General features: G+C 41.0%; 1 protein-coding gene across 5 annotated transcripts in view; it reads right to left on the reverse strand.

The window, feature by feature from the left end:
- Positions 1–573: 573 nt before the first annotated feature.
- Positions 574–24,053, reverse strand: part of Hrh1 (histamine receptor H1) — a 100,131-nt gene continuing 76,651 nt past the window's right edge. For 3 of the 5 annotated variants that reach the window (XM_058572947.1, XM_058572946.1, XM_058572948.1), the window contains exon 2: positions 574–4,457. In XM_058572947.1, coding sequence (XP_058428930.1) covers positions 2,956–4,422 — 1,467 coding nt within the window. In that variant the 5' untranslated portion in view covers positions 4,423–4,457 and the 3' untranslated portion in view covers positions 574–2,955. Of the gene's footprint in view, positions 4,458–15,148; positions 15,670–15,804; positions 16,098–24,053 lie in introns of those variants that run through there. The other 2 variants (XM_046425511.2, XR_009225035.1) reach the window with 2 other exon arrangements.

Below are 24,053 nucleotides of genomic sequence, written 5' to 3' on the forward strand. Positions count from 1 at the left end.
CCTCTGCCCCCAGTATAACACTATCAGAAAATATAGTTGATACCTTCCTTCTAGGCTTTGCTTAATTGAGCACCCATAAGCCTGGGTTGAAGCTAGTTCTTTGTTAAGTTTGTTTCCCTGCTGGGCTTTGAGTTCTTAGGATACCCACATTATGGAGTTTCTGTCCAAGATACAGTGATTCCCACTTCTCTGGGAACTATCTCCAGCCATTTTGTAACCACATATGCCACACCAGTCTTAGCCACCCAACAAAACTTTCTGGAGTAGTGGACATCAGATGACTCTTTACCCTAAGTTTTTAATTTCTAAACTGACATTCCTAGACAGTGAAAAACATAACAGAGGTCAATGGTAGCATCCTAGAGGGAATTTCCTCACTCTGTGCTTCTCCTTTTCACCCATCATAATGTGATGCAGCCAAGGGAGATCTAACCAGAATTTATGCCATGTTGTCTGGATCTTGCACCTCCAAAGGTTTATGAGTCACCATAAAAAGATTTCATTTATAAAGTAGCCTGTCTCAGATGTTACAGTAAAGAAAAACAGACTAATACATAAAATATATATTGTTTAAGTAGCCAATGTTTGGTAAAGTATAAATTTGACTAATTGGTCAAAGAATTGTCTTGAAGTTGATCATGCTGAAGTCCATGAAAAGAATCAGAAATGAGTTTCTGAATTTGCAAAATTGTCAGTAACAATCAACAAAAGTTGTTCTCTGTAACAACTTTCTCCTAGGAGGTATTTATTTTAATATTTAAGGCAGAAAGTCTGGTTTCATGTGCAAATCCTTCAGCCATTGATTCTTTCCTAATAGGTTTGGACTGAGTTATCTCTGTGCCCTAGTCCAATTCCTTTCATGAGTTTAAAAACTGAGTCAATGTTCAGACAGAAGTAGAAAGGACTTAGGTTTCCCTTTGATGTAACAAGGAAATCTTACTCAGGAGGATATTGTAAAAGGTACAGTAAAGCACAAAGTCTGGCACCTGGCATGTGCTCAATGTGTTTTTAAAATTTATATGAATGTCCTCTGTATACCAACACTATGCAAGCACCAGAGACACTGCAAACAATAATGCATGGAAATTGTTTCTCTTGATTCTTCCCATATGTATTTATTGACCCTTTTTTGTTCTTGTCAGACTGAAATCCAGGTCTCTTTGACCCAAAATCAAAGCTCCTCAGCATGTCTTTCGACTAGCTGTCTGGATTGTTCCTCACCATAAATAATGGGCACGTAGCCTCTTATCTATGTGGAGTGTTCCTTTTATGTGTTCTCTGCTCCAGAGGGCCTTGGGTGGCAATCTCATCTGTCTCTCTCATGAGTCTTCTGGAAAGTGATTTATAAGCTGGAAGTGGACCTGTTGCAACTTCTGAAACCAGGATCAAAGTCTCTGAAGCTCCCACGATCTGAGCAAGAAGAATATTCCAGGATGCAAAGTAGAATGAGAATGAAGCTTTTTATAAAATATAAGTCCTTTTTGAAAGACATTCACAAATGTTGACCAGAAACCCCCTAGCAAGTCTTATAACATTCCACAGTGCATTTCAATACATTTTCTCAGTTCAACAAACTTAGAAAGGTAGAAATAAATAAATCAGTCACATAACAGTATCCTTTCAAACATCATATTTAGGTAGGTAAAAACATTTCATTTTAATGGATCATGCAAACAGGAACACAAGACACAGGCATCCCTATTTGTTACACATATTAAACTTTAACATTAAGTTTTAAAACATAAATCACAACCAGACTGCAACATAAACATCAAATATAACTCACTGTATGTTCTCACACCTTTGCTGATTTTTAGTTAATACATGTAAGTATAAAAGAACATGATAACTTTTGGACTCACAGAGATAAAAAATGCACAGTCCCTTCAAAGGGTCATCTGCAGCCACAGATGTGTTCCATGTCAGCTGTTCTTCTTTTCAACATATTATTTTGGAAACTGTCACCACTCTTGGGAATACTGTGTGTGTACTTAACAGGATGCATTTTTGCTTTTTTGGAAAAAATGTGTTACAATGAACTGGAACCCCCCAGGGTTTTTCATTCTAACTTTGTCATATAACTAGCTATGTGGTCTTGGGCACCTCATTTCACCTCATTTGCTCCTCTGAGAACTGGAACCTATAAGGCCACCCTTCTATTGTGGTATCATGGGACTTCCATGAGGTAATCCTGGTCCATCCCTAAAGAAGTATGGCTTTCTTCTCCTACTCTTTTGTTTTGCTTTTAATACACTCTTGAGAACATTTCCTTTCTCTTTCTTTTGAGGGCAGCTTTTTGTCACCATGTTTGTAAGAGCCAAAAGGAATCTTGGGTTGAAAACAATGGACAGGCAAGCTGCATAACTTCCTATCAACTCTAAGACATGCATGAGTGATAAAGAGTAAGGCAGAATCTTCGGCATGGATCAGACCTTGGTTCTAGAGAAAACTGTAGAAGGGGCTCAGAAGAGAAGTGTTCTGAGAAGTGGCAGCCACAGGGGAACCGTTGTCATGCCTCTCCAGGTGACCTCTGAAAGGGGGCAACAGCTATTTGCATGTCTTTGCACAGATATCTAGCTCTGTTGTAGCAAAAGTCCCAACTCTCCAGTGGATCTCTATCCAGTGTCCCTTCAGTTGCCAATTAATTCCAGTCTGAAAACTCAAATTACAGTAAGAGTCAGAGGCTCCCACTTTTCCCCCATGAGAGCAGGACAGCTCCACCCAGGTCTTGTTCTCTTACAAATATTCTGCTCTCTACTCCAATCTTTGCACTGACCACGACCACCTGCCGTTCTTCCCACAGTACCTGAGAACTTTTCCACACAATGCAGCCCCTAAGACTGTGCTTTCAACTCCTTTCCAGAAAGCTTAGGTGCATGGCAATGCCAGGCTTTCCTCCTCCACCTCCTTCTTGGACATCAAGTATCATTTTGTCAAAACCTTTCAGTGCCTCCCTTAGGAGCGAATACGCAGAATTTTCTTGAATGTCTTCTTGAAATTCTCATTGCACAAGGGATAGATGAGGGGGTTCAGAGTGGAGTTGATATAGCCCAGCCAGATGGTGAACATGTGCACGTGTTCATTGCAGCAGCTCTTGCAGAAGGCAATGACCATGAAGAAGATGAAGTAGGGAATCCAGCAAAGGATGAAGGCTGCCATGATGAAACCCAACTGTTTGGCAGCTTTCCGTTCCCGGTTCACGTGCAAACCAGAAATGTACTGTCTTGAATGGGAGCGAAGCCTCTTCCACGTGAACTTGATGTAGTCCAGGCCTGGGTTGGACCCACTTCTCAATTTGTCTCTGCCCAGTGCTGGTTCTGTGCTGGTATCTGAGTCTGTCATGCGGCCGATGGACTGGCTCTCAACTAACGTGTGATCCACTGATATTTCACTGACCCGACGGGTGTTTAGGCTTTGTCCCTCTGTCTTGAGCTGGCTCTGGCTCTCATCCACGGCTTCACAGCCCCTGCCATCTCCCTTTGCCGAAGTCTGTGTCTCCACAAGGTCAAGTGGAAAGCAGGGGAGTTTGGCTGCTTCTCCATCCTCCTCTTGGCTCAAGGAATCTGGAGACTTCTTCTCCTTGGTATCCTGGGATGATGGCTTAAAAATAGGTCCACCACTGGCATCTTTCGACTCCCTTTTCAGAGCCTCCCAGGGAGACTCCTTCTCTGATTTTTTGGGGCCCGCCTTGGAATTCTCTGGCTTCTGTTTAATTTCTGAGAAGGTAGGAAGGGATCCATTGATGAGCTCCCGGTGCTGACAGTGTCGTCGCACAGCCTTGTAGATCTTGAAATAGAACCAGAGCATGAGTAATGTGGGCAGATAGAAGTTGATGATGGCAGTCATGATCTTGAACCAGGTGACGTCGTAAAAGTCTGTCTCACACTTGTCGTCCCGGTGCCTCGAGGTATTGGACATGAAGTGATGCCAACCTAGGATAGGAATGACCCATAGAAAGGAAAGAAACCAGGCTCCCAAGATGGTGGCCGATGCTCGGGTCTTGGTGCGATACTTCAGGTACCTGAGGGGCTGCTGAACAGAGCGGTACCGATCAATGCATAAGATGAAGACACTGAAAATGGATGCCGTGCTAGCCACATAGTCCATGGAAAGCCAAAAGAGGCAGAGAGGGCGACCCAGGGACCACTTAGTCATGACGAGGTACAGGATGTTCATGGGCATAACCACGGCGCCCACAATCAGGTCTGCCACAGAGAGGCTCACGATGTACAGGTTTCCCACAGTGTGCAGCTTCCGCTCACTCCGTACAGCATACAGCACCAGCAGGTTGAGTGCCACTGTGACCAGGGAGATGCTGCTGAGGACCACAACCAGGGGCATTAACTGGGGGCTGGCCATGGTGGTCTTGTTTCCCTCACACATCTTGTCTTCTAAGACATAGGAGGAATTGGGAAGGGTCATCGGCACAAGGGCAGTCTCCAGCTATGGCTCACCCCCTGGGAGAAAAGATAAGGATCAAGGTCAGAGATTTGGTGATTGGTAGTCAATTGTGTTCATCAACTAGATTGTATGCCGTCAGGGGTAGTGACACTGCTGGTGACCTACCTCACTTCTTCCTCATTTATTCAATGACTTTTCATTGAATTCCTGGCATTGCTCTAGGTGTTGGGGACATGGCAGTGAATGAAATAAGACAAAAAAATATTCACTCTCATTAAGTCATGTTCTAGTGAGGGAGTTTGGCCTAAACAAAATAGGTAAGTAATTTATGAAAGTCTCATTTTGCACATATTCTGGGAAAGTGGAATCCATCCTAATTGGTCTAAGCTGAATATAGAAATCTAGTTTTTCTTTGGAAGTGGTTGATCTAGGAGTGGCCATAAGACACAAATGTGGCCAAGGAAATAGAGGTGGGGTTCAGAGAGAGTTCTTCATCTCTGCAAAGGAGCAAAACAAGAAAAAGCATTCTCTCCCATATGTCCCATTCTTCCTGAAAGGAAGTGAGGTAGTGATGTTTGTAGCTATGGCAGTCATTGTGGGATCATCAGGGAAATACGAAGAAAACCTCTTATTCCTGAACTGTTAAATCAACCCTGGAATCTCTTCCCTCCAGACTTGTTAGCATTGGAAAAAATGAAATGTCTATTTTTACTGAAATCACTGTCAAGGGGGATTTTTATTAGCAGCTGAAAGCATCCCTTACATGGGGGGCAGGCAGGTCAAGGGGATGTAACAAAGGTATAGAAATCATGAAACACATCTAGCATATCCCTAAGAACAAAGGTTCTCAGGCTAAAGATGTACATCAGTGGTACAGCAGGTGCTTACTGTGTGCAAAGCCCTGGATTTCCATCCCCAGCAATGCAAAAATCAACTTAAAATAGGAGAAATGGGAAGAGGATTATGGTATTTGAAAAGCATATCTGCTAATTTACTTTTTTATTTGATAAATAAAAAATATTTTTGTTATTACACTATGTCAAGTAATAACTATGTAACAAAACCTTTGCAAGTGAAGGCAACACAGAAAGCAGGCTGTATCCTCTGTTATTGTTGATCCTTTGCTGTTTATCGGCTTTCAATAACTATAACAAATACTGGAGATAATCAATTTATGAAGAAAGAAAGGTTTATTTTGCTCATGGTTTTGTAAGTTACAATCCAGGATGAGGCAGGCCCATTATTTTTAAGCTTCTGGTAGGAATGCTGGATGGAAACAGTGGGGAGCAAATGGCAGAATAAAGTGCCCACCTCATGGCCAGGAAGTGAAAGAGATAGAAAGGCCTGAGGTTCCATAATCCTCCTAAATGACAGGCCCTATGACCTGAAGACCTCCCAGTAGTAGCCCCCGCCTCTTACAGGTTCCATCACCTCCCAATAGTGCCACCCTGGTGACCACGCCTTCAACAAACAGACCCTTGGGGGATACTCAGGACCCAAATAAAAAAAGTGGGAAGGGAAGGGAGGTCTTAAGTCTTATAGAAAGAGATGTTGTTAGATTTGAAGATTCAGTAAGTAGTATGATTTTAAGAACACTGAGGCACACTAACAAAGAGGGCAGATTTCTCTGAATAATTTAGCAAAAATCAAATTATTTTTATAATAAGAAAAATTTGTAAGTTCTCAAGCAGAAGGCTAAATCCATAGCACTTGGTTTTTTTGTTTTTTGTTTTTGTTTTTTGGTGCATGTGTGTCACTATGGATTGAACCTAAGGGCCTCTACCACTGAGCTACATCCCCAGCCTTTTAATTTTACTTTGAAGTAAGGCCTTGCTAAGTTGCTGAGGCTGGCCCTAAAACTTGCAGTCATACTGACTCAGCTCCCAAGTTGCCAGGATCACAGATGTACACCCTATCATGCCCAGCAAAATCCACATCATATTCCAAACAAAAATCAGGACTCCAAGGCATCTGATCCTTGTGCAAGGACCTTTTCAAGATACTTCACTGGAAAAGCTTTGGGAGATCTCTAAGAGCTTTTCTCCTCTTTAGAGCCTCTCTTGAGGTGGGTTTCCATGTTCCCCTCCAGCTCTGCACAGTCACCTGCAATCAGAACACTCCCTGCTTCTCTGACTTCAATACCATTTCTTTGTGCGACACCAAGTCCTGCCCTGTCGCTGTCATTCTACTGCCTCAGAGATCTTCTCCACTTACTTCCTTATGTTTTGGTCATCACCTCTATGAAGACAAGCCACAAACCTACAACAGCAGCAAATATCTTTCTTCATCCCTACATCTAATGCCAAATTCATTGCAGCTGCTTCATCTTCAGCCCTGACCAAGTCAAAATCCACTGCAGTTGTCACAACCTCCTTCAAAAGGCAGAAAGGAGGCTAACGAAGGAAGGAAGGAATTTATTTTTTATTGTTTCGGTGAGAAGAAAGCAGAAAGTAGTTCCCTAAAATAATCCTGTACTGGAGGCATTCTCAAGGCAGCTCTGTTCTCCCTTCTTTCCAAAGATTTTCAATTGTCTTTGCCCTAGTGCTGGACACACAAAGGGGCACTACTCGTTTAAAATTCTGTGAAAACTATCATGTAATAATTAATTTGACAGACAATGGTTTGTCTTTGTTTAAAAAATCTATATTTTTCATTTTTGATTTAAAAAAAAAGATTTCTATGTACAGTGGTGAGCAGTAGTCCCAGCTACTCTGAAGGATGAAGTAGGAGAAGCCCAAGTTCAAAACCAGCTTGGACAACTTTGCAGGACCATGTCTCAAAGCAAAAAATAAATAGAAAGGGCTGCTGGGCTTGTAGTTCAGTGGTAAAGCAACACTGGGTTCAGCCCCCAGTACCAAAAAAAAAAGGAAAATGTGAAGCTGGGTATGTTGTAGCTCGGTGGAAGTGAGAGGCCCTGGGTTCCATTCCCAGCACTGCAAAAAGAGTAAGAATGAATTACTGAATGAGAGACAAGAATACTCTTAAGGATCTCTGCTAGGAGCTTACTCATTCAACAAGTCTTTTCTGGTGAAAGATTTCTTTTAGCTCCATGATCTGCTTTGGGAGGAAGAGAATCCACTTTTGTCTTCAAAAGTTTCAGGACTTAAGTCCTTGGAAGGCCACTGCAGTACCAATGGTACTCCCTGTGCTTGACTAAGGAATGCAGAGCCAGTTCTGAGGAAGAGGAAAAGCCTTTGGGAGTAATGTGACCCAGGCACTGAGCCTAGAAAAACCCAAGCACACAAGACAGAGCAGCAAAGAGATGTGTCACTCAGCCTGAAAAATGCTGGAGGGAGTTCCAGGGAAGTAGGTGAAGCCTTAGAGAGCGATCTGAGGAATGGTAGGACAATTCCAAGGAAGGAGAAGCCTTGAGGACCAATGGGACCCAGGCACTAAGACTACAAATACACAGGGAGGGCAGCACCAGGGGCCTGTGGAAAGGGATTTTTCTTTTATGGTCAGTAGAAATCATCATATACTTAATGTCCCACACAAGACCAGCTACCTAATTGGGGAGCCCAGTCAAAAATGGAAAAAAAAAATCAACTTTTTATTTTTTGCAGTGCTGAGGACAAAACCCAGGGCCTTGAAGTGTGCCAGGCAAGTGTTCTACCACTGAGCAATAACCCCAACCCCCAAATAAAAAATGTTTAAGTGGTTAAGAATTTGAAGATGGTGACAGCATGGCATTCCACCAGACTGAAGGCCCTGTGTACGCTGGGCCCAGGAAGCCAGCCCTGCACTGTGCCTCTCATGCCAGTCTGAACAGGCTCCAGTCAGTGAGGTGATTAAGTAAGGCACTTATCCATCCCTTGGGCATCTCCACATTGAAAAGCAAACACATGAATGGTTTTCCCTGTACACATTATAAAAAGAAAGCCAGGGGCTCTAGCAAAGAGGGTAGGAGATATATGGGCACCCAGATCCTTATTTGGTCTTACATGGCACAGGAGATACCAGCTGGATCTAGGACATCCCCTATGAGGTAAAAACCAGAATGCAGAAGATGCAGGCAAGAGGGGGTGCTCTGGGCCAAGAGAATGGATGCTGGCAGAGGCACTTGGGACAAGGATATTTTGGGATGGCAAGAAGACACCTTGAGGCTGTATGTAGCACTGGGTCATTGGGAAGATCTGCTGAGATGGCACGGTGGGAAAGTTCTGCAAAGTAAAGACTATTAAGTAAAAAACAAAGATGCACCCTTCTCTAAGAGACTTGAGTGTACAAGCAAATCATTTGTTTTTAATTAAGGCAATGGCTACAGACCAAACCCATTAGCTGGAGTGGGGCCTTTTACTAGAGTGACTTCAAACAGTCTAATCCAATCACATCCACATGCCAGCAAATAAACAGGCAGTCAACATTCCTTTTACACTCAGGAAGCTGATGTAAGCTCAGAAAGTAAGACAGTAAGAAGCCAAAACCTGAGTGCTCCTCATACACCAATTATTAAACGCTCACACAGTCACTGTCTGTTGCCATAGACGTGGTCCTTTCTGTAGCATCCCTAGCGGCTGCCCCCTCCAGACATGATGACTAAATATGTGACACTGCCAGATATTTTCTGGGGGACAGGCCATTGATCTAACTGAAGAATTTGTGCCTAGAACTACTCCACCCATTGCCAGCCCAGGAATATGGTTTTCAGCTCAAAGCAATGGAGGACTTTCTAAAAACCAATGTAAACAACAATGCAAAGTTAGCTTGAGAAACTGCGAGCTCCCCATCATGAGGAGCATGCAAGAAGAGGTAGCTTTGATCTGATTCCAGATTAGAAATTTTTCATCTTTCTCAAAGGCAATTATTTACTTAAGTAAAAACTGCAGATGTTGGTTTTAGATATAGTACCCAAAGCAACTCATACAGTGTCTCACGTACAGAGGGGCTCAATTATTCCAACTGTTGTGTTTTCTTCCATTTCTGGCCCATTCAGGCTAAAATGAATCATCCTTGATCTCTCCCTGTTTTCCACTATGGCAAAAGCTATTTATAGACTCATTTGGTATTTAGGAATAGAATACCGCTTTTTTAGACTAGAGATATTTTCCAATTTCCTCTGTAGCTGGGTGTAAACAGGAGACTAACTTTCAATGGAATATAAATGGAAGTGTAGTTTCAAGTTCCTACTCTGAAGGGCAGGTGTGTGCTGTACTTTGGCTCTTCAGTGTTCCAGCTGGCTGGGATGCAGATATGATGAATAGAGTTTAAGCATTCATCTTGGGACCATAAGGAACAGACACAAAATGAGGAAGGGGAAGCAGCAATACGGGACTGCCCACCTCTGAACCTTAACTCTATCTCACCAAAGCCACTGTTACTTGGATTTTTCCATCAAACACAGTCAAATCAAATGCTAACTGATACAGTGCTCCTGACCTTAAGGAGTTATAAATTAGCATGAGAAAAAAGGCACAAGAGAGACAGAATCGAAAACAATAAAGAAGTCTAGAATGAATCTGGAACAAGTGTAATGACTGAAGTAAGATCACAGTAGGTGGCAGGAGAAAAGAAGGAGCAACTGACTCTCCCAGGGTGGAATGCCATGTAAGGAAGGACACAGGAGAAGTTATGTGTGAGCTGGATGAGTAGACATTAACCAGGAGGAAGGAAGAGCTACTTGAGGCCAAGATATAGAAAGACTGAAGCATGGAGCCAAAGTTGAAGAACTGGGAGAAATTCACTGACAGTGCCTGAAGCACAAAATGATAAGTTTGGGAAACGTGTGTGTTAGGGCTAAATTGCAAGTGAGCATTCTGACCCCTCGGTGCCTAGGCCGGTTCTTCTGCCCATGTCTGGTACACCCTTTTGCCTTGAAGCTCCTAATTCCTCCTCTTCCTGTCTCCCCACAATATGTGTAACACTCCCCCTTATATCCCCCTTTTCTATTAACTCTCCTGTGGCATTATTCTTCTTTCTTCAGGTGATTCTTCCTCAACTAAACAGGGAGCCACTCTAGGACATGGAGTGTGTCCATTGTTTCTGATTCTGAAGTGAGACGCCATGACCAAAGCTGTGGTTAGATGAGTCTCCTCCAAAAGCCCGTGCGTTAATAAGTCTTTGTTGCCAGTCTATGAGGCCACTGGGAAGTGTTGGAGCCTCTAAGAAGTAGGGCCTCCTGGGAGAAAGTTGGGTCATTGGGGATGTGCCCTTAGAAGCAATTAAGGTAGTTCTGTGGGACTCCTGAAATCCTGAGAAAGCAAGTTGCCACAAAAGCTCTCTCTCTCGTGCTGTCAGGTGACCTTTCCTTATTGCTCCTGCTCCCACCATGATGCTATTCACTGTTAGGCCCTCACCAAAGGCCAAAGCAACAGGACTGCCTGATTCTGGACTTTCAGCCTCCCAAATTGTGAGTTAAATAATCTCTTTTCTTTATACAGTTAGCCTGCCTCAGGTATTTTGTTGTGGTAACAGAAAATGGATTCATACAATGGGTTACCTACAGAATAGAACACTGTGCTGCCATTAATCATATCATCTTTGGAGGATTGGTAATGATATGAGAAAATGCTTATGATGAAATAAAATTCATAAAAGACATATTTTATACAGGATGATGCCATTGCTATTAACCCATGAGCTCAGACTTAGGGTGAATCTATGTTATGTTAGTGGTAGCTTTTTCTGGGTAATGGATGGCATTTATTATCTTAGGTACTTCCCAAGATTTCAATGATGAGATTGTATTAGTTTGATAACAGGGAAAAACCTAACTGCAATCCTATTTAAAAAACAAAAACAAAATAATAACTTCAAGTAAAAATTAATGCTTTCTACATGCCTTGTACATATTTTATTTTCTTAAATAAAAAGTAAGCATTTGGGATTCCTTCTTTGTACATTTCTAAACCAACTCACCACCACTCCCCATTCCAAGCAAGCTGCTCTACCATCTTATTAATTTGCATAGATGGTTATTCTAGTGAAGTCAGTCAGAACATTAATTTCTTTGCTCTAATTCCAAGAAAAAGGCACCATGCAAGAGGGTGCTCTAGTTACTGAACATTCTCATAAGTCTGGCCAGAGCATAATTTCCATGAAAGATCCAGGCTTATCAATGCCACCTTCTGTGGTACACAGAGCAGACTGCAAATAGCAAATGTCATTCAGAGCCCAATGCTGCAGGAATGTGGCTGACTCAGAATCTAGCAGAGTGCTGGGTTGAGTCACTCTCTGGGTAAGACTGGAGAGGTAGATGACATTATAAGCAGGCAGTGGCACACATGGCACTTATATAAGGGGACATACACATGCAAACTTTTGCAGAGCTAAGAAATAAAAGCTAATGAGAACAGGGGACCATGTACAGGGGATCATGAGTGGTGACACTGGAAAAACATGCAGACTCTATTCTTTATCTTCAGAGGACTGCTGCCCCTCAGATGCCACCACCTGCGGTAGGCCTAGATCTGCCTATTTTAAAAATAAAGCATAGAATCTGGATTTTTATATGAAATTTTTAAGTTTTTCATGTTGTCATTTAAGTTTTTAATGTTGTCAACTATTCAATTGCTTCATATGTTTATTTGAATGCTCATAGGGAAATCCAAAGAAGTTTGGGGGAGAAGACCTATAAACCCATAGCTGGAAATATCAAAGATAGTTCATAGGGAATTCACAAAGCTGAATCTGCGACAATGACCCTCAAGTATACACTTCTGAGGGAATTTACCTAGCTTATAACAAGCCTCCTTCTCTGAGACATCATCTCACCTAGGGATGGGTCCTGTCAACCAGAGGAGTTACTGCATCTCATCCTGACACCCCTGGGCACATGTGATTGGACCAGAGGTTGTCACCTGATCTAGAATGGACTACACTGTCCAATTCTCTCTTCTGGAAAATTGTAATTAGGTGGCTTCAAGACACTCTATGGATCCAATGAACTAAAGGAATAAGATTGTGGCAGGTGAGACTGCAGCCCAGGAAGGGCACACTGAAGTCACAGAAGGGGGAAGGCAGCAGCCAAAGCATAATGATTTATATATTTGAACAACCAGTGTCTGCACGCAAAAAGATGAGTTTAGACCTTTCCTTCACATCTCACATAAAATCAACACACCATTGATGACAGCCCTGATTGTAACAGCTAAAACATTTGCGACCTTGAGTTAGGCAAAGATTTCTTTAGATCTGGTACTAAACTGAACTTCATCAAGATGGGAAACTTTGTGCTTCAAAGGCACCAAGGAGAAAGTGAAAAGCTACAGAATGGGAGAAAATCTTTGTGTACTATGTATCTGATATATTACATATCTGAAGTATCCAGAATAGTCATGTACTACACAATGATTTTTGCTCAATGATGCACCACAAATATTGTGGTCTCATAAGATTACAAATCTAGTAAGCCATTTCAGTTTACATAAGTAAACTCTATTATAATCACATAACAACAAAATTGCCTGATAAGTATTTCTCAGAATGTATATTCATCATTAAATGAAGCATGACTGCATAAAAAGAATTCTTGAGCTAAATCACAAAAGACAATAATCCAATTTTTAAAAATGGGCAAAGGATTAGAATAGATATTTCACCAGAGATACTAAATGACTCATGAGCACATGAGAAAATGCTATCACTAATCATTAGAGAAATGCAAATCAAAACCCCAATGAGATTCCACTTTATATCTACTAGGGTGACTATAATTAAGAAAGAGGGACAATAACAAGTGCTGGTGAGGGTGTGGAGAAATCAGAGCCCTCATACACTGCTGAGGGTAATGTCAGTTGGTATGGCCACTGTGTAAAATAGCTTGGTAGTTCCTCAAATGGTTAAACATAGTTACCATATGACCCAGCAATTCCATATATAGATCCTATTTATATCCAAAAGAACTAAAAACATGACTACAGAAAATTTGTACCCACGTGTTCACAGCATTATTCATAATTAGCCAAAAATGGAAACAACCTAAATATTCACCTACTAATAAATGGATTATCAATATGTGTTGGTCTATTCATACAATGCAGTATCATTTGTCAATAAAAAAGAACAGGGTATTGATACATATTAAAACATAGAAACATTATGCTATATGAAAGAAAGGGGCACAAAAAGGAACATAGTGTCTTATTGTACTGAGAGAAATGTCCAGAATAGCCAAATCTATACAGGAAAGAAAGTAGATTTGTGGTTGCCTGGAAGTGGGGATAGGAAAATGAAAGGATCTTTGGAGAATGATGTAAATGTTCTAAAATTAGATTCTGATAATGACTGTACAGCTCTGTAAATTTACTAACAAGAATGAAATTTAGGGGTCTGGGGTTGTGGCTCAGTGGTAGAGAACTTGCCTGGCACGTGTGAGGCACTGGGTTCAATCCTCAGCAGCACATAAAAATAAATAAACAAACGAACAAATAAATAAAAAAGATAAAGATACTGTGTCCATCTACAACTAAAAGATATTTTTTAAAAAAAATAATGGGGTGCTGGGGTTGTGGTTCAGTGGTACATGCTTGCCTAGCACGTGTGAAGCCCTCGGTTTGATCCTCAGCACCACATAAAAAATAAATAGATAGATAGATAAATAAATAAATAAATAAATAAATAAATAAATGTATTGTGTCCAACTACCCCCCCCAAATATATATATGTGTATAATGCTATTTGCTTTTAATAGATAGAATTTATGTCAACTACACCTCAAGTTATTATAGAAAACATTCAGTGGCTCAAGAAAGAGGCTGCCCAGGGTGCCAGATCTCCATTTATCTATTTCAAATCTACTTCTCTATACCAGTGTTAGGAAACAAGTTCAGTTCCAAGATTCAGATGAAAGCAAAAACTAGTTGCTTGGCAAATGGGCAGCTTTAGTTAGTACTAAGACTAAGATACAGTAAGTCTCATGGGCTGAAGGTATACTTCAATGGTAGAGTACTTGCCTAGCATGTGTGAGGCCTTGGGTTCTAGTCACGACACTGCATAAAATAAACTTAAAAAATAACAACATATATATGTGTGTGTACACACACACACACACACACACACATTCTTGTTAAGGAATGAGATGTTGCAGAAAACTTCTTCCAAGCTATTCATTAGAAGTGGAAGAAGGAAAATGACTTGGCTACATTAAAACATTCCCTCCCAAACATATATGATCTCCTTTCATTCTATAATTCGGTTTAAGAGAGTAGAAAATAAGACTTGTTTGATTTTCTGCTTTTCCCAACTTGCACCCATGTGCAATTTGGGAACCCATGTTCTGGTGGCTGGGATTTTTAAAATTCAGGGCAGGAGGCCTGGGGCTGTAGCTCAGGCTAGCATGTGTGAAGCAATAGGTTTGATCCTCAGCACCACAAATAAACAAATAAAATAAAGGCATTTTGTCCATCTACAACTACATTTTTTTAAATTCAGGACTAAAGGAGAGTTACCACGAAATGGCAATTAAAAGAAGTACTAAGAGCTCAGTTCAGTTCTGTCTCACCCTCCAGACTTGAAAAGTAATGAAGTAAAAGAAAAGTAATATTTTCAGGGTTTTTACACACCAACAACAGGCTGGGGTCTCAATTAGTCCATATAGGGCTAGTGACCTCACATTCACAAATCAAATGATTATGTCCCCTTCTGTTTTCTAACAATGTGGAAATTTATACTTAAGAGCTTATGAACTTGGTGCCCTGCGGCTGGGGCTGTAGCTCAGCAGTAGAGCGCCTGCCTCGAACATGTGAGGCACTGGGCTCCATCCTCAGCACCACATAAAAATAAATAAATAAAATAAAGGTATCAAATAAATAAATAAATAAATAAACTTGGTGCCTTATGCTAGGAGATCAAAGAGTTGGCTAGGGAAGTAAAGTAGCTGAGTTGTAGAGCACTTGTCTAGCATGTGCGTAACCTTGGGTTCCCTCCCAGCACCCCAGATTAAAACAAAAATACTTGAAAGTGCTTGAAGAGCAAGTCTCATTTAAAGGCCCTAATAGCACCACCATCTAAGACCTTTAAGTGACCTTCACATCATCCCTTTCCCTTCCCATCCTCCTTTTCTCTAGAAAAAGAGGTAAGTAAACACTTAAAATAAAGATTTCATGGAACCGCAAGTGTGAACATCCTGTGAACATTAGACAAAACATACAACAGAGAATACAATTCCAGACCCAGCACTCATCCAAGTGTTATTTCAGGACATGATGAATAATGTTTTCTTTTTGTTGCAAATCCCTGAAGATTAAGTCTTGAAAAAGGCACTTCCAAAGACAAAAGTTGCTCAGGATATACTCTTTGTTAAAAATTATTTAGGATGTTGCAATAAAGGATCTGGAAGAACAAAAAAGAAAGACAGATATGATGTTTCCAGTAAAGAGCTCCTGGATAAGTGGAGTTTCTTTAAGTTCTGCATCCTTTGTTCAAGTAACCTCCTATCTGACTGCTGCCCACCCCCAACACACATACCTGGGGCCCTTTGGCGCCACTTGTTGCTCCAGCCTTCCTCTGGTTCTGGGGCCATGAATGCCTTATATTCAGAGGTGTAGGTGAATGTGGATCAGTCTGGTTGCTGGTTCATTCTGTTATTCATTTGCTCATTCTTCCATTCATCCATCCGTTCATTCATAATATCTTTTCTGACATTTTTTGAGGAGCACATTATAACACCTAAAAGATAAGCACAGTTCCTGTCCTCATGGAGTGGACAGCCTGTGCCAATCCTTCCCAACCCTGGCTTCCCAAGAACTTTTACACATATGGAAACTTATGTTTCCTACAAGATAGAGAGGATATACTCTTCCCTAGTCTTCTGCTGAGTACAAGCCAGGCAAGGTGACTTGCACCTGTAGTTCCAGCTACTCAAAAGGCTGAGGCAGAAGGATCACGGGAACCCAGGAGTTCAAGATCAGCCTGAGTAATATAACAAGACCCCATCTCAAAATTAATAAATTTTAAAAAACCTGAAAGACAAAAAGTTCCATGAACATTATATTTAACACAAACAAAGACTCTGACAGGTGGAGAGACAGAAGCAGACTAACTATGAACCTTGGGATCCAAAGAATGGCACAATGATGAGTTCCCTGGTCTGGCTTTTCTGGAACTTTGAACTGGAAAAGTTGACAATTCAGTAATGCACACAAAACAAACCCAATAAAAACCTATTATGTCTAGGGGAAGTACCAGGAAAGATGCAGCATCACAAAACAGGAAAAACTGAGATAATAATGGTTGTACTTTAGCCAAATGTCACCCAGAACACTGGTAGCCCCACTCTGTTGTGATAAGGTGACTTGCTATGGTGTGTTTCTATAGTAGGGAGCTGGTCTTTTTCCCCCATTAGATGGTCACAAGCCCTGCACCACCCCATAGTGTCCAAGGCGGCATGAGAGAAGCAGGAGGGGAGGCATCTCACCCATCCCAGTCAGAGAGGTATCACAAGGCCCCAGGGCCAAGGAACCCTAACCCTGCGGGTATCAACAGAAGCCAATGGAAAACTGGACTTTTCCTGGAAGTCTGAGGCATCACCTTCCCTTCCACAATCCCTACTTCCTCTGCCAGAGCACTGTCAGATAAAACCAAATAAAAGAGAAGATTTAAAAGTGTTCCAGGGTCTCCAAACATAATACCTGAAAGTGCTCTATTTCAATGAAAAAAATCACTTATATCAAAAAATGGAAAGGTTACAAATAGAATTAGAAAATGCAATCAATAGATACCAATGACAAGATAATAGAGATGTGAGATTAATCTGATAAAGGTTATAAAGTAATAGCCAAAAAAAATGCTTCATGTAAAAATGTGAGCACACTTGAAATAAACATCTCAGCAAGATGTCATACATATAGACAAGACTATTCTAAAATTTATATGGAATGGCAAGGAAACTAGAATAACTAGAACATTTTTGAAAAAGAATAATTAAATAGGAGAAATCAGGCTACCCAATTTCAAGACTTACTTAGCCTCACTAGTCAAGACTCTGTGGTGTTAATGGAGGAACAGACACAGGAACCAATGGAACAGAATACAGAGCCAAGGAAGAGACTCACACAAATATGTCCCATTGATTTTAACAAAGGTGAGGAATCAATTAATAAAAGAAAGAAAGTCTTTCAACAAATAGTGCTGGAGCACTTGGAAATCCATTGGCAAAAAACCCCTTTACTGTGACTCAAACTCATAATCCATCTAAAAAGTGTGCTCAGGATGCGGATATCGCTCATGCCTGGCATGCATGAAGCCCTGAGTTCCATCCATCCCAAGCAGCACAATAAAGAAATAAATTAATTAATTTCAAATTAACTCAAATGGTTTATGGACTTAAACATAAAATATGGAACCACAAAACCTTCAGAAAAATGTGTTGGAGAAAACCTTCAGAATGCAGGGATAGATGAAGAAGTCTTAGACTTGACACCAAAAACATTAGCGATAAAAAGAAAAAATAACAATTTTTGGATCTCATAAAAATGAAAAAAAAATTGCTCTACAAAAGACCCTGTTAAGAGTATAAATAGAGGGCTGGGGTTGTGGTTCAGTGGTAGAGTGCTTGCCTAGCATAAGTGAGAACCTGGGTTCAATCCTTAGCACCACATAAAAACATAAATAAATAAAATAAAGGTATAGTGTCCATCTACAAATAAAAATAAAAAGCGTATGAAAAGACAAGCCACATTTATATGAACATATATGTTATTAACACACACACACACATATATTCAACACTAAAGACCTAAAGACCAAACAATCCAATCAGAAGATGGGCAACAGACCAGACAGGGAGAGACGTTTCACAAAGGAGTATAAAAGATGGCACATACCAGATGAAGAGATATTCGACATCACTAGCCCTCAGGGAAATGCAATTAAAACCACAATTAAATATCACCACATACCTATGAGAATGGCTAAAATCAAAAAGAGCCATACCAAATGCTTATGAGGATGCAGAAAAACTATCACTCAGACTATTCCTGGTGGGAAGGTGAAATGGGAAAAAAAAAAAGGACAGAAATTTCTTAAGATACTAAATGTGCAGTTACTATACATCTTAGCCATTGCACTCTTTGGCATTTGTCTTAGAGAAATGAAAAGTTACATTCACACAATACCTGTGCTGAACGTTTATACTAGGTTTATTCATAATGGCCAAAATTTGGAAACCTTCAATGGGTGAATGGCTAACCAACCATGCATGTGGCATCTACACTGTAGACTACTCTGCAGTACAAAGAAACAGTGATGGCTTGGGGTGCAGCTCAGAGGTAGAGTAAAGGCTTAGCATGCTCACAACTCTGGGTTCCATTCCCAGAATCCACCAATACAGACACAAAAGGAACAAGCAATTTATAAATGCAAGGACCTGGATAAATCTCCAAAGATTTATGCTGAGCCAAAAAAGCCAATACCCAAAGCTTACTTACTATATGATTCCTTTCATGTAACATTCTTCTAATGAGAAAATTAAAGAAATAGAGAATAGTGCATGTCAGGCTTAGGGATGGAGGAGGTGAAAGGAAAAGAAGTGTGGCTATAAAAGGGCTACTGAGGCACCTGGTAGGGATGGAAATGTTTTATATCTTGATTGTGTCAATGTCGATATCCTGATTCACACTGTACTTCATTCTTACAAGCTGTTACTTTTGGAGGAAATTGAGGATAGAGTACATGGGACTGCTCTGCATTGTTTCTCACTCTGTACTATTTCTTACAACTGCATGTGCCTAGAAGGTTTAAGAAAACCCACACTAATGCCTGGGCCTCCCCCACAGGCATTATGTTTTAAAGATTCCCCGGGTGATCAAAAGTGCAGCCAGGGTTAAGAGCCATTGGTCCAGATCAGTGCTTCTTATATCATAATATATACATACATTTTCTGAGAATTTTATTCAAATGGCTTAGAAAGTCTGAGGTAGAGCCTGATATTTTGCATTTCTGGGAAGTTTCCACGTCATTCCCATACCACTGGCCCATGAATCTCACTTTGGGAGCCAGGGCCTCTGCACAATGGTTGCATCTAGGTTGGATAGGCAGAATGACCAGGGCAGCATCAATGGATGAATGGATTTAAAAAATATAGCGCATGCCCACAATGGAATAGTATTCAGCCATAAAAAAATAATACTTTATTCATAGCAACATGGATGGACTTGGAGGGCATTAATGTAAGTGAAATAAGTCAGACATGAAAAGTCAAATATTTAGGGTTCTCTCTCCTATGTGGATGCTAAAAAGAAGTTGATCTGAAAGGAGAAGAGTGATTACTAGAAGCTGGGAAGGCTAGGTGAGAATAGGGAGGCTAGACAGTAGGAGAAAGTTCCAATGTTCTGTAGCACAGTGGAGTGACTACAGTGCATAGTAACCTATTGTATATTTCATGAAGGACTGAAATAGAAAAGCTCAGTGCTACCAACAAAGTGATGATAAGGACATGAAAACACAATTACCCTGATTTGATCAGTACACATTGTACACATGTATTGAAATAACACACTGTACCCATAAATATGTACAGTTATTACATGTTAGTTGAAAATTTTTTAAATGCTTAAAGAAATGGAAATACCAACTACCTTAATTTTATCATCACACATTGTACATGTGTATCAATTTTTCACACTATATTCCATAGTACGTACAATAAAGATAATTAGTTAAAAAACAATTATCAGGGTAACTATAAAAAAAATATAGAACACTGAGCCCCAGCTCTGGAATCTGTTCAGATGGTCTGGACAGGGGCCTTGGACACCATATTTTTCTTTTTTTTCATAATCACCCTGATGAATGTGGTAGCTTATCAGGTTTGGGATTCAGTAATAAAATGCCTTTTGCTTCCAGATTCTTCTGTGAATGAGCTCACCATGGCTTCTCCAGCCAATAACTAAATCCCAAAATTCTTTTCTTCCTTCCCCATATTTTCTCTAATATCTGAGGTCAGGTCCTGGGATAAGTTCCCGTTATCTGCTGCTGGACCTGCCCGTGAAAGATCAGCCTGCCCAGGAGGCTTCTGCCAGTGTCATCTCACTAAAACATGCTCTGGGGTCTCCTGCCCATTGCCAGATGCCAGCTGCCTGCTCCTTTTGTTCATCCTTTTGGAGGCTGCCTTGGTCCAGGTTCATGTTCAAGTTCAATTTTACTTGGGCCACTGCAAGAGCCTCCTAACTGGCTGGCCTGATTCCAGTCTCATAGCTGGCTCCTACCCATGTCAATATGCAAGTAGTTTTTCTAACTCTCTATTTCTCTCCTTTAGTTATTCATTCACCCTTGTTAAAATTTTGCTGGATCTATGTATTTCTTATGCCATTGTTTACTTCATATATTTGTAAATGTATTCATTTTGTTTTATCTAAAGTTTATTTCACGATCACATTTGAAAAACTACAGAAAGACAAATACTGCATGGTCTCACTCCTAAGTGGAATCTAGAGAAGCTGATCTCATGGGGCAGAGTAGAGGAGTGGTTATCCAAGGGTAGGGAGGGGAAGGAAGGTGGGGACTGGAGAGAGAGATTGGTTAATAGGGACAAAGGTACAGCTCAATAGGAGGAATGAGTTCTGGTGTTCCATTGCACAGCAGGGCAATTATAGTTAACAATATTTCAAAACAGCTAGAGGGAAGATTTTGAAGGTTCTCACCCACAGAGAAATGATAAATATATGAGATGATAAATAGGCTATTTAGCATATATGATTTGATTATCGTACAGTGTATACATACCTCAAAACATCACACCATACCTCATAAATATGCACAATTACAACATGTCACTCAAAAACAAACAAAAAACAGACATCTGTTTTTGTCACCTTCAGATGCTTTCCATAGGAATGAATAAGAAGATAGAACAATGTGATTAAATTCTGGCCAGATATTGTATAGAAGGCTCTGCTTTGTAACAGAGATTAGCAAGTGCGAGATAGGTATTACAAACCTTCCAGTGCTAAATTTAGACTCTCCTAGAAGTAATCAGAAGGACTGAAATATAATCAAAAACCAGTGTGAGTCGATATTAATTAATGCCATGTCTGTGTACCGTTTAGAGTCACTTCAGGTGCCACCTAAAATGTGGTAAACACTGTTTGAAATCTCATCATAAAATTGTTTTGTTCCTAAATGAAGGGAAAGTTCAAACTCCTTGGGCTGCAGGCAAGACAGTTTAGTTTCTTCAACTTTTGACCCACTACACTCTAAAAATGAAGTCACTGTCCCCAAACACCTCAGGGTCTTTCAGCGTTTGTAGCTCTGCACATGTTATTCCTTTTTTCTGAAGAAGTGATACCTTAAGAACTGGGATGTCACATTCATTTACTATGATCTCCTTCTGGGCCTACTCCAGATTCTGCCTGGAACAAAGGAGATAAGAAGGATGAAAAAGAGACAGGAAGCCAGGCGTGGCGCCTATAATTCCCATAGCTCAGGAGGCCTAGGCAGGAGGATCACAAGTTCAAAGGCAGCCTCAGCAATTTAGCAAGGCCCTAAGCAATTTAGCGAGACCCTGTCTTAAAAAATAAAAAGGGCTGTGGATGTGGCTTAGTGGTTAAGTACCCCTGCGTTCAATCACGGGTACCAAAAAAAAGAGGAGGGGAGGGGAGGCCTGGAGAGGGGAGAGAGAAAGGTTGATAAAGAAGATGAGAAGAGAAGAGGAAGAAGAGGAAGGAGGAGAAGATATTGATGAACTTCTACTCTATCGACAAAACCCCTCTTAAAAGTTCCTTGCTCTTTGAAGCCTTCCTATATCTTTTAGCCACATCTAAAGGCATTACTTTCTCTGGGTTCTTATAATATTGTTTTCATATCTTTATTAAGGCATTTAATGCTGTATTCTACTTAATGAAAGAAGGCATCAGTCACTTAGACTTTTATCCTGCAAGAGTAGGGTCAATATTCACCTATATTTCCAGCATCTAGTGCAGTGGCTCTCAACCTTCGTTCACACCTAAGTCACATGGGGAGCTTAATACAAAACAAAACAAAACAAGAAAACACTGCTACCTGGGCCTGCCTCCCCAGACCCAATTCTGATTTAACTGGTCTTGGGTGTGGTGTGGATATCAGGATCTCTGAAAACTCTTCAGATAGCTCCTCTGCAACCAAGACTGTAACCCTGTGTTCCATGATGAATGAATGAATGAATTTTGCTTTTAACAAACCACAGTTCTGACCCAACATGACCGATTTCAGGGCTTCATGTTATGATAATTCATTAATATATTCAGGAACTATTAATTAAACAAAAATGTGATACCAGGTGTTATGCTGGGCCAAGCTGCTGGAAATGGAAACATGAATAAGGCTCCCACTTCCTCCCCATTTCCCGGGTGCCATGTCCTACCTAGTTTTTCCAGGAACTTTCTGTCCTGCTGGTTAATTGGCCAGTCTCAACAGTAATCATTTCCCTAGTGGCTGATAGCAGATCTCACTTTTGGCTGTTTCTTCTGAAAAGGCTATGTAAGGACAGGTTCTAATCACTCTCAAATACAGGAAGTTCCTGGGGTCTGTGGCCAAGTCAAGAGACAAAAAAAAAAAAAAAAAAAGAATGGTCTTGTCTAGACCTCTCAAAGCTCTGCAAAAGCAAGGGTGAGTCTACTGGGTGGAAGGCCATAGCCTTGTCCTACTCAAACACTTCTAAGCCAGGCACTATGGCGCATGCCTGCAATCCCAGCACTTTAGGAAGTTGAGCAAAAGGATCACAAATTCCACTTCAGCCTTAGCAAGTTAGCGAGGCCCTACGCAACTTACTGAGACCTGTCAACCACTAGAGAAATAATTGCCTTTGAAACTGGCCACATAAAACCACATTAAAAAAAGTGGGGGGGGGGGGGCTGGTATGTGGCTCAGTGGTAAAGCACCCTTAGATTCACTTCCCAGAACTAAAAACAAAACAAAACAAAAAAACCTCACCATCCCCCCTGCCACTTCCATCTGTGTGCTGTGTGTGTGTGTATGTGTGTGTGTTTACACAAAGAACACCAAAGCCCCAGGAAATTATTAAGATCTTAATTGACCGGCAGGTAAAAGGAGTTTCCTTACTGGTGCTACTGGCGCCTGCCCAGCCCTACTTTAAAACTCTACTGATGACCCAAGAGCAGAAATACCGATCCTTCTGTATTATCACTGCTCTGGCTTAGAGTTTGACAATGTCTCCTCTCAAGTTGTAAAAGTTTCATAACTGGACTTTCTGCTCCTAGTCTTGACTCCTGTGATCCCTCCTCCAGCTGATCATTCTGAAACCAAATCTCCAATCACTACTTCCCTGACCCAGAACCCTCCCAAGCTGGCCATTGTCAGGATTTAATGCAACCTTCCTGCTTGTAACACAAAGGTAGACCCCAGTACGACCAGCTGTCTGTCCAGTCTGCCTGGGGCATCATGTTCACAAAAAATTCAAGCCCAACATCCAGAAAACAGATCTATGAAAAAGTAGCTTAAACTTTTTACTGTAGATTCTCAAAGAGGCAAAAAAAAAAAAAAAACCTGAAGTTCTCCCACTTATCACTCCAATGTTGCTTACTGTTTCAACTGCTTGCCCTCTAGGCCCCTGTCACTATCTCTCAGCATGTGGCTCCACCTCTGTCCCCCACACTTCTCCTCACCCACTCTTGAGTCTTTCTGATCCACTAAAGGGCACCCTGCCATTATCTAACATAAATCAGCTTAGCTTCCCCAGAGCTTCTCTTCTTTATCCACTTCTCTATTTTTTTTTTGGGGGG

Source organism: Marmota monax, unplaced genomic scaffold (assembly GCF_021218885.2).
Source record: "Marmota monax isolate L192 unplaced genomic scaffold, Marmota_monax_Labrador192_F-V1.1 WCK01_AAM20220418_F8-fsc00028, whole genome shotgun sequence".
In the NCBI taxonomy this organism is placed as follows: Eukaryota; Metazoa; Chordata; class Mammalia; order Rodentia; family Sciuridae; genus Marmota; species Marmota monax.